At 31.8% G+C, this 12,182-nt stretch overlaps 1 protein-coding gene across 18 annotated transcripts in view; it reads right to left on the bottom strand.

Annotated features, from left to right (window-relative positions):
- The window catches only part of C2CD5 (C2 calcium dependent domain containing 5), a 138,932-nt gene that overhangs the window by 95,463 nt on the left and 31,287 nt on the right, over positions 1-12,182 (bottom strand). For 8 of the 18 annotated variants that reach the window (XM_044679335.1, XM_044679331.1, XM_044679334.1 and 5 more), the window contains exons 7-8: positions 7,641-7,765; positions 43-128 (exon numbers count right to left, since the gene is read on the bottom strand). In XM_044679335.1, the coding sequence (XP_044535270.1) occupies positions 43-128; positions 7,641-7,765 (211 nt within the window). Of the gene's footprint in view, positions 1-42; positions 129-1,950; positions 2,140-6,470; positions 6,623-7,640; positions 7,766-12,182 lie in introns of those variants that run through there. The other 10 variants (XM_044679330.1, XM_044679332.1, XM_044679337.1 and 7 more) reach the window with 4 other exon arrangements.

Raw genomic sequence — 12,182 nt, 5'->3', positions numbered from 1 at the left:
CATTAACAACGTAAGAACAATGAAAGATGGATGATTCCTTACCCTCTGTTCCAGCGCTGATTGAGTCTGCTGTCTTAAAAGAGCTTTAAATGGCCCCCCTTCTTTTCCAGCACTCCCACTGCCCATTCCTAAGGAATATCAGCACATAAATAATATCTATGGAAACAAACAACTTTTCACAGAAACAGAAAAATTGGGTGCAAATTTTTTTATGCCATGAGGCCCCTACAATTATTTTTAAATGCACCAAGCGAAATATTTTATTCAAATTAGTATCATTAAAACAAATAAATTTTATTTGGTCAAGTACTTCATTTTGTATGTTTTCACTTCAGGTGAAGATTTCCTAGTATACCAACAAGAGATTTGTAATGTTTTACAAAGTCTAAATATTGTATAATTTTATGCTAACTTCCTTTAATTATAGAAATAATATTGAAGGGATAAATTTGTACTCTACAAGCTTCTCCTTTCCAAAAAAAAAAAAAAACCTATTATTATGCATAGGTACCTACTGAAAATAATTAGTCTCTATGTATTGATGCCAAATAAAATCAATGCCATTAATTCCCCACAGAACCTTGGGTGAAATGCCTAACCTCTTTGGCCATCTTACTTTCTTCATCTGTAAAAAGATGATGAGTTGGATTAGTTCACCCTCCCCCCACTTCAAAATGTAATGATTCTAAATAAAAATGATTACCTTGCCAAAGGTCTACATTTATATGTGTGTTTGTGTCACAGAAAGACTTTCAATGACTGCTCCAAAAGTGAACCCAAATATTTAAGCTATCTCAAAACATTATTTTAAAATCTACATTGTTATCTACCAGATCATTATGTCAAATGATATTTATATTTTTCAAAGCTCTTTCATAGAAGTCAACAAAAATAATAAGCTTAAAACCCAGAATAATGTATAACAAGAAAGTCACAAATGGATATAATTATGAATGAAAGAATTATATTTGGCAAACATTTAGCTATATTTTTAAATCTTTATATGTTAAATTACTTCCCCTACCTTTTCTTCTTCTTTTGACAATACAAACTGACTAAATCAGGGCAAAAAATTATATTATAAACATCAGGGTACAGGTGAGAAGTAAGAATTTGACAAACTAAAGTTAATAATTCAGTCCCACCCTTTTCAAAATTAATATATACAGTCTTAGTACAATTCCCTATGTAAGAACTAGTATATTTTTAGCTGTTCTTGGATAAGGAAACAAAGTTTAGCATATGTATAGTCCCATTCTGGTGTTTTTTTCCCAGAAAAGTTAAACTATTCTTTTAACTCATAACATACTTTCTAGGGACTATACAATACTAACTAGAGACACAAAATGAAGATCTTTATACAAAGCATATTGAAAGCACAAAACAAAATGGATTCCTTAGAGAGAAAAAAAAAATACACCACCACTACACCAAGGAATCTTAGCAGAACATTGCAATGGTTTATGCCAACGGAATGAAATAAGAGAAAGCGAAAACAAAAAGTATAGCCCTGATGAGACAAACTAATTTGAACAAAATAACTACATTTTAAAATGGCTACTAACAACACAACAGCAGGGATATGAATGAAATTGATGTGAAGGGAAGTTCAAGTATATGAACAAAATAGGAAGCCTACTGATTGGAAAACAAGGTATTTATCCCTAGCCCTTATTTTCTTGAAAATGTAAAATCTTTCAACACAGTATAAAATGTGTATATATATTTACACATACTGACAGCATCATTTTTTAAAAAAGTATTAAACATTTAAATATCCATGAGTGAACTGTGTAATTGTCTCATATAGGGTTTTTTCTCTTTTGTAAATAAGAAAAATAGATGCTCCATGTGTAATACCCAATAATTCCTTATAATAAGATTACAATTATCTGTTAAGCTGTGGTTTAAAAAAAATAGGGGGGAAAAGCTGTTATAGTTTGATCCTACCAGAGGCAGCCAGGAGCAGCTCTTCACTGAAAGAAACACTTTTCCTCAGAACTGGGCTGACATGGCTAGAGTGATGAGGGATAAGGCTAGATTCCGAGAAGAGACAGGACTTTTTAAGATGAGGGGAACCAGAAGAGAGAGAGGGGGAGCTGGGACACAGGAAAATCCTAGGCCCCTGTGGGTAAGGTGCTGTGGAGGAAAGTGGTAGAGAAAAGATGTAGATTCAGAAGATGATCAGAAAAAGCAGGATAAGGAAAGCAGTGATGAAACAAAACATAACATTAAAAATGAATTTTTTTAATGCAGACATATACAGCCACCTTATGAAAAGTTCCCATTAGGAAACAGTAATGCCAAGACCATATAATGTCACAATGTAGATGAAAAGCATATTATACATATTTTAAAATGAAAACACCTATTGGAAGCTTTATTCAATAGGTTCTTTAGTATTCTTTACTATCTTAAGATTCATGGTATCCTGACCTATTTTATATTACTTCAAAAATATATTATATTTAAGCTACCTGTACTTTTAAATTTTAAGTACTCATTTAAAATGTATCCATTTTAAAATACTTTTAAGACCTTAAAACTTGGACAAGTTATAATGTTTAAATGTGTTTATGCACCAAATAAAATGTTGCAACACACACTAAACAGAATATTTTAATAGGAAAATATACTAAAAAAACCATTTAAATGGGGCTGTCATCTCATCAATTTGGTTGTTCTCTCCAATGATGCTTTTTATTTGCTATTTATTACAGCACAAATAATTTTTGTTTCAAAAAGAATAAGTAGGTGGGATATTTTTCTGACTTTGAAGTCAAACAATACTTTTTCTTATGCAAATTTAAACTATATTATCAATACTTTAAAATCTTTTTTCTTTTCTCTCTGAAAAAGATATTACCAAGCAGTCTATTATCATAAATATGTGACTATAATAAAGGTCAAATGATAGCCCATCAATCGAAACAACTATATGTAGTATTTTAGCCCTGCCCTCCAAAGACCAACATAAAACATTCCACTATACTACTGGCCAACTATATAAAGAGCTAAGATTAATAAAGCACAGAAGTTTATCAGTGAAACAAATTATGGGCATAATGGTAAATATAGATGCTAATTAGTAGTTTAGAATTTTGAATGCTAAGCTATTTAAATTTTTTGAAAAGGTAATAAAAAATCAAAACACTACCAAAATGCTTTGCTGGCCTATATTTACAAAAAGTACTTCCTCATTCAGTTATATTTTACATTTTGATATTATTTTGTTAATAATAGAATTAATTAATCATTCCCAGATGGGCTAAAGTAATTTTTATATAATATCAATTTATATTTCTTTGAACATATTTTCTCCATTTTTATTTTTAGTTTTCTTACTTTAAATTTTGGAAGTTGCCTCCAAATATTTCTCAAAGTATATATAGAAATAAAGTAAGCAGATAAGGGACCAAGCAAAAATTGACTGTATTTTGCTAGATATAGAGAGACAACTACCAAGCATGTTCAGTTATTAACTTGAGATTCACATTATCCCAATTATTTTTGTCCAGACGTTATTTCATCAGGTAAGGGAACTCCTTATTTGTCAACTGTTTTCATCAATGCAATTCCATTAACTGTCTGAATTTTTAATCTTGGAAAGCTGCCATGCTCACACTAACTGTCAGAACCAGGACATGAACACAGCTTTTTCGAACTCCAATGAGAGCCTTTTATCATCTATACCATGTTCAAACTCTCCTAGTTTCCACATAAGTGAATGGAAATATGAAGACATATAGGCATTTTTTACATATATTTAAATTTCAAGGAATACAGTAGATTCAGGAAAAAAACCAGGAGCATTAAAGCATCAAAGCATTAACTATACTGTCTATGCTTAGTTTTGACATTTATAAAACTCAAAGCATAATGTACTATATTAAAGCAACTAATAAGAATAGGTGTTCTAACTGAAAAGTAGATAGTACCCTTGTATAAATTGTAATTTAAGAAACCCAAATTATAGAAAGAAACTATGTCTACCTCTTTAATTCTAAGTAATTGAAAAGATAAAAGCTCAAAATAAATGTTTCTAGAGTTTAGATATATGAATTGCAAAAAGTTTTCACTGATCCAGTTCAGTTATCACATGAAAGGGAACCTAGGAGAAGGGATTTTAAGAATGAATCCACTAATCTCTAGGGAAATATACAGAACTGGGAAACCAGTCAATGCTTACAATTAATTTGCTCACTGGTTCCTATATTACCATCACAACTTTTCACAGCTAAGTTCTTCGATGTTAGTATCCACAAGGGTGGAGAACATAGTTAAAACTTCATTAACAGGAGTGTGAAGGTTTTTATCTCTAAACACGATACAGGATCTAAACAGAGTATCCACTGAGTTTAAATGGTTAAAAATAAGACAAACAAAAATTTTTGAGAGGAAAATATAAAAATTTAACTTATTTTTTACATACTGAATTCAATTTTTTAATCAAATTTTATGTATAGAGACTAGAAATAATTGCTGACTGATAATTACTATTTTCATTTCCTGAAAAGCTAGAAATTTTCTGTTATTTCTAAAGACTGCCTCTGCACAAAGATGACAAGTAGTTGGTTCAAAGCTCATGAAATAACATCCACAAGATCTAACCAATATATTAAGAAAAATATGTTTTTATAAATATTCTATTACTGTAAACACAGCAATTTAGATTCAGAACAAATACAGAGAGAGTTGTGGATATAAGCCTCAACTCAAAACTTAGAATTGCATGAAATGAGGCTACTAATAGATCCAATAAATAGTAAAACTTTAGCTACTCCTATTTTTTAATCCACTATCATCTTTACTATAATTTTTATACCAACAAAAATGCTATATATGTTTAAGCCTAATTAAAGAATTATCCTTTAGAAAACCATGACTCTTCTTGACTCTGCTGTATTTTGCTAGTTTTGGTCTCATGTATTTTAGAATTAATATGTCTAATATTGGATAGCATAAGTATCATAATCAGATGCCTTAATTTAAACTTTTATTACACTGCAATTTAAACTATCAACTGTTTTAAATATGATAGATAACCTAAATAAATGTACATACCTACTTGTTAAATTCTGAACTACTTATTAACACACTGATGTATTTTAACCTATAGTATGATATGAAAATAAAAATCAGGAAGCTTAGGCTTCTTTTCAAATAAACATCAAAAAAGACAGACAATGTTCTTCACAATTTGAGTTTTGTTTAACAATTTCATTTATTAAATCTATCCTCATTTTTAAAAAAATGTAAAACAAGACCAAAAAACTCCCATAAGTAATTTCTTTACTCTTACAGCTCCCATGCTTTTAATATTAGATTGTTTTCAAACAACAAATGAAGAGGTTGTCAAAATGTAGTAAGCCAAAACTATACAAGAAAAAAACTTTTTAAAAAAATAGATTAAGTCTCATGGGAAAATGTCCCAGATCAAAATGCCATTTATTAAAAATTCTATCACACTAATTTCTTTCTTTTTTTCTTAAACCCTTAACTTCTGTGTATTGGCTCCTAGGTGGAAGAGTGGTAAGGGTGGGCAATGGGGATCAAGTGACTTGCCCAGGGTCACACAGCTGGGAAGTGTCTGAGGCCAGATTTGAACCTAGGACCTCCCGTCTCTAGGCCTGACTCTCAATCCACTGAGTTACCCAGCTGCCCCACACACTAATTTCTTAAAACACTTTTTTGAGTTGGTCTTTTTTTTTTCTATATAAGAGATAAAGGGAAAAAAAAACAAGTAACAAACCAAAAAACAACAACAATTTTATACAAATTTTGTTAAAGTAGGGAGCTGGGGTAAGCAAAGAATGGAAGGAGGGAGATTTTAAAAGGAGGAAAGGGGAGAAGGGGAGGAATAACCAAAAATGCCTGGAGTAAAAAATGGTATTTTACTACCTTACAGGACAGAACAAGCAAACTTCAAAAACTAATGAGTATAAATTACTTATTAATGTGATAGTACTTTCCCAGAGAGATTTTGTGGGTATTGTTATGTAATATTATAAAGATTTTAGGATTGAGTTCAGAATGAGGTATATAAACTGAATATAAATAAAATTTAAAATATATTTATTACATAAGGAATTTGGTTTCATATTTTTACTAAAAAGTTAATTCTTCAACTATCTAATATGCTTCAGAAAAATAATGTGATTCCCAACAAATTATAGTATTAAACAAAAAAAATCTACAGATAAAATAAGAATTGTATTTGTTATCTAGTCTCTCAAACTTAAAACTTATCAAAGAAACTTAAACCTCTGAGCTACCAACCCAGGTGGTAGAAATTACATCAAATTAATTATTGCATTATAAAATAGTTTCATATTTTAATTGTGACAGTTGTAAATTACTAGTGTTGGCATCATTTCTATTAATTTCTATGCCAAAAGCAGAAGAAAAAGTTTGGATGAGAAGCCAACAAGAACAGAACCAAATTAAAAAAGCGGGTGGAAGCGCCTTACCAGTTTTGGGTGTCAAACTCAAATCTGTGTCAGAAGAAGAGGACTGTCGACTGTAGGACTTGGAAGGTGAAAAGGAATAAGTTTGATTTTTCAGAGGGGTGGAGGGTCCTGATGAGTGAGTATTGGGATTGGGATCTTCATTGAAGGGAATCCTGCCAGAAGAAGGTGGAAAGATATTAAGCAATCATGTGCCAAAGGACCTGGCTGATGGCAGCATGATCCAAACACCAGGATGGGATGGGTTGGGGTTGGGCCAGCAGTCATTTCTTAAGAGTAAAGCTGGGGATGAGGCCAAAGACAAAGAATTGCTATTTACCCATTCAGTATTCTTCAGATAAATATTATCTGCACTGAAACAATTAACAAGCCAAGTAAAAGGCATGAAATGTCAGACTCAGGGAAAAAAAATATACCAAAGAGAAATAACCAAAGAGAATAAATACATGGCTAAAAATATTTTCAAATAAACAATGTTTTTTGATTCCAGTTACAAAAGAAAAAAAAAAATGATGATGACTGCAAACGATGTGTGTAAATATGTTCAAATATACTGATATTTGCACACATATATATCTTCCAAAAAAAATGTTTCCTTATCCTATAGCATCAAGAGTGCCACAGCTAAAAACAAAACAAAGAAGAAAATGGATATAACTACACTGAAACACTTCTGTTTCATATAGAATCACTGCTTACCTGTTCTCCAACAAGGTCTCTTCCATAGAATTAAACATGGTTTTATAAATGGTTTAAAATGTTTTATAAAAGAGGAAAAGATGATGTAGGTAATTTGAACAAAAATTTATTTTCTGCCCAATTATAATTCTGGTTTTCAAGTATAACCAGAAAGGAAATGAAAAAGCTACATATCAGAGAATTCCACTGTAAATTCAAATGTGTATTTATGAAAAAAACAACTAGAAAACAAGTGTAGGGGTCTATAGAAGAGACTTTGGAAGTGAAAAGGACACTTTTGTTTTCCAAACAACTACAGCCTTTGTGTTAGCAGTTGAATACAGTAGTTTCTTCACCGACAGCAGGACTTCCAGTGAGAAAAGGAAGGACAAAAGATTTGTGGTACCTGCCTACACTGCCTGCCTGCCTGCCCTTTGCGACCACTCTGCCTGTGGCCTGTCTCTTCCCAGCTCCTGAGTCTGAGCAGTCTCGTACCAGTGTAGATGAGAGTGGGAACAGACACAGAGAAGTTCTGAGTAAGTCGTGAGCCAGAAGCAGTGTGAATTGGGCTGTTGTGAGTCGAGCGGCATCCATGGCTTGGAGGGTGAACCAGCGGAGACCTGAGAGAATTTGCAGTCAAGGTGGAAGAAAAGAAAACAATATATACAACAGATTGCAAAGTTTTGTTAAAATGATTGCAGGGAGCTTTAGTTAGAGGAAAGCATATTATTTTTAAGCAGCTCTTAAGAGTTAAAATCCCTAACCTTGCAAAAGACCAGATGAAACCCAAAAAGGGGTAAGGGAGAAAACAGATACACATTACCTAAAGGTATATTTTAATCATAAATTTTAAAGGAAAAGTTAACAACTATGATCTTTGATAAGAGAATTATCAAGTAGAAAGTACACTATATCTTCTTGCTTAGCTGGATTTAAGATTTTGGTTCTAATGTTGCTTTAAAAATAAAAGGTTTCTCTTTACCTATATTTTCACTGACTTCACAGTACAGACTTTATGGGAGGAAAACAGCCATAAAACTGAAAAGTTAAATACAAAGAGCTAAATCACATTACATCTTTGAAATTAATAAACTAAATAATGTATCACTTACACAATCAAATTTTTTAAGAGAATTTTAAATACCATGATTGACTAAACAAAAATTTCCAATGAGTAATTTTGGTATAGGGGCCAAAGAAAAAAATACCATGACAGTTCAGGATAAGGAAAACTCTAATTAAGTGAAAATATATAAGCATGTAGGCCAATAGAATAAATATCTTGCTGCATATTATATGTATCATTTTAAAAGTAGTAACAACATACACAGAAAAAAGGAAAAAGGTATTAATAAAAATGCATCAAGTCAATAGTTTTTTAAATTAATTTCCTCTGAGCTATTCCTTGTTGAGAATACATTTTTCAAAGGGCAATCTAAATTCAATTTTGTGAAACAGCAATGTTAACATCCTAAATTAAGAAATATAGTATGCATGTAGTAAAATATTTATTTATATAGTAAAAACTTTACCAGTAAGCAATATTTGATATATATGTGCAAATTAAAAAGTTATTACTTAAAAAAGGCATGAATGTCTTGGATAAAAAAAAAATCTATAGGTCATGAATGGTACTTATGGAATTTATTTCATATACTTTCTTCATTAATGCACATTAAAATATAGATAAGCTCTTGTGAATAAACACTGAAGAAAATATTGGGTCTTTTTTTCCCTAGTATTCATTTAGTCAAGAGAAGTTTAGGAAATACATTTTCCATTGGCCTTATTTTATGGTCCTTTATCATGGATGAAATAGTATTATACAGTAAGTATTCTCACAGAATAATAGTTCTCAAAGAACAGTCTTCCAATTCTGATGGTAGTCTTCAATATGGTTTTGCAGGCTAGTCTTCCTATTTTTATAACATATGGAAACCCATATTCTTATAAAGTACTCATGTACATAAAAATTAGATGCTTTTTATTTGGTATTCCACCAATAGAAACCACTAAAATAATTTCTGGTTAGGTCTCATTTTAATAAATAGATGAGGTCAGTGGTCTCTGCATTATTTTACCCAGATAAAATGGTACAAAAGCACCATGATAAACAAAAGAAATTTTACAATAGAAAATCCTACCCTTCAAAAAATGAAACTAATGTACAACATTACATTTAGTGTTATATGTACCACGGTTATATGTTGATAAAAGCATTTAAAAATTTAACTTTCTTAACTACAGACAGATAAATCATTTTAAAGAGCATTTTACACAAAATAATTTTTCTTTAAGGACAGTATAAACATAGAAAAAAGATTCCACTGCCTTAGACCCACCTACTCTTTCCTCTATATACTCTCTCTCAAGGACCCCACCAACTCTCTTGAGTTTAATTATTTATCATCTGCTGGTAGATGAAGCATCTATCAAAATATTCAACTTCAGTCTTTTCCCCAAACTTCAATTTCACATCAATTTTTTTATTGGATATCTCAAATGCCAGCATGTCCAAAAGAGAACTAGGGACCTTCTCCAAAATCTAATCCTTTTCCAAACCTGCTTATTTCTGCTAAAAGAGCCATCATCCTTGTAGTCTCCCAAGTTTAAAACTTTGGTATTATCCTCAACTTCTCACACTTTCTTACTTCATTCATCTAATCAACTGTCAAAGTTTGCCATTTCTAACTCTACATATCTTCTATTGAACTTTCTCTTTTATATCTCTCATATCTCTTATATATGGCTCTCATCCCCCTCTCCCTGAGATTCTTACATCAGCTTCCTAATCAGTTATTGCTTCGAGATTCCCCTCACCACTTCAGTCCCTCATGAACAGTATTGCCAAGATAATATTCCTTGAGTTCAGACTTATACGACTACCATATCAAACTGCACTAGATTCCTTTTATCTCTAGAATCAAATACAAAGCCCTTCACAATCTTGCTAATGTATCTTTTCTACCTAATTATAAATCATCTCCCCCACCCCGAGCACTCTGGGATTGAGTTAAAGTGACACCCCATTCCCAGGCTCTATGTCTTTCCATTGTCTGTCTTCCATACTGGAATGTACTCCCTCTGAGACTCTGCCCTCCTGTAAAACTCAACTTAAGCATTAGCATCAGAGTGCAGACTTTCCTGACCTCCCATCATGGTTACTGCAAACCACCTTGAATGTCACTAATTTGTAGTTATATGCATTTACTCTCTTCATAGTTAACTCCATATCTAGATACAGAGGTCCTCATTTCCCATGTGAAATGCAATCTCCTTGAAGAAAAAGATGGTTTCCACAGATTGTATCTGTACTGCCAGGGTCTGCATGGTTCCAGATATAGAACAGCCATCTATATATGCATGCTGACCAAGAGACTTTAATTTTGTTTAAACTATTTAAAAAGTAAGGCAGTAATCTTCTGAGGTATAAGTGCATAAATTCAAATGAGATTAACTTTAAATACCAATTTTAAATAAGGCATATTTTTAAAGCATTGAATTGTATAAAAACACCAAAGTCCATTTCATTTCTTAATTACGTAACCAACAATGGAGCTTAAAGCATCTTTGGGATATGTACTATAGGATCACCAATCGAATGACACCACTTAAAATGAAGACCTTTGGGCACTACATATGAAGGCTCTTTAAACCCTTCACATAGAACTAAAATGAAGCTATACTTTACCAAATGTTCTTTGATTAATAATCTTTTGTTATAGTAAGGTATAAGCACAGTTATGGCTAGATAAATCTTAGGATGAAATTTTATGTAGGTTTCTATATTATTAAGTTGCCAGGAATATTAAAAAGGCAGTTTAAAAGATCAGAGACATTCTGAAATGTTATATTATTTTGATAGGTATTTTCAGAAGATGCTCTCAATTACAAGTGTCTTTAAGTCCCTCACAAAATAAGTGTATCCCATTATATTAGAATTCACTATAGCAGAATCAGAAAACTGGAAAATAAATTCAGGATACAGTCCTAGAAGATTCAAATTAACAGAACTGGATTCTTCAAGATGCAAAATTTGTTCCCTAGTCACTTACTATTGCAGCAAATAAGATGTAAAGAGATTGATGTAACCATCTCCCAACTTTCTTTTTTGTAATCCATGTGAAACAAGACTAAAGGGAGCTACAAGCACTATATTTACAAAAGCCAGACCCCAAAAGCAGTGGAGTTCATTGCAAGTAAATCAACAAAAAGGGAACACAATATTTCTTTTAGAATCCTTTTGTGATAAGGGGAAAAAAACAATCTGGGTTCCCCAATACCACTTGCTGTTGAAACTGCTGCCTAGCTTCCTTTGTAAAGTAGAACAGAAAAAGAAGCAGTGGACTTGCAGTCAGAAAACTTAGATTTAAGTAACAGCTTTGTCACTTCCTGGATATTAAATCTTGAGCAAGTCACTTCATCTTCAGTTTCCTCAGCTACAAAATGGGGAGTTGAAATTGGAATAAATGACCACTAAGGTCTTCTTTCAGTCATAAAGCCTATGCTGTTCATCTCAAAAGATGGAAAAACAAGGTCCCTCTGCCCTTGTTTTGCCCCTCTCTCATATTTTAAGGCAATTTTAGTAAGTCTTTTAAAGAAGTAGTCAAAAGAAAAATTCATTTTTCTATTAATCTGGCTGAAAAACATTCAAATGTTGAATATTACCCATCTTCCTTAGATATAATCACCAAAGGGGTTGAGTAAATATACAATGAAGACTACTTAAAGCCTTCTACAAGCTGTGATACAGAAAAATCTTTCTAATACATGGGTTAGCCTAGCTTGGTACCACTACATTATCATAAACAGTACACAGATCAGCAACCAAAGAGTCTTTAAGGATTTCTCAAAAAAATGTGTGAAATGCAACCCACAAAAACTCACTCTTCTAGGACAAAGATATTTGTTCCAAAATTAAGTTCAAAGAGGAGAGTTAATATAATACATACATCAGCAAAAATTGTATTTCCTAATCCAGATAACTGTAATTTCTGATTAAATAACAAACGAGAATTTTTAGGCTTCTGAATAGGT

Source organism: Gracilinanus agilis, chromosome 5 (genome assembly GCF_016433145.1).
Source record: "Gracilinanus agilis isolate LMUSP501 chromosome 5, AgileGrace, whole genome shotgun sequence".
NCBI lineage: Eukaryota > Metazoa > Chordata > Mammalia > Didelphimorphia > Didelphidae > Gracilinanus > Gracilinanus agilis.
This window is presented reverse-complemented; position numbering and strand designations above follow the sequence as displayed.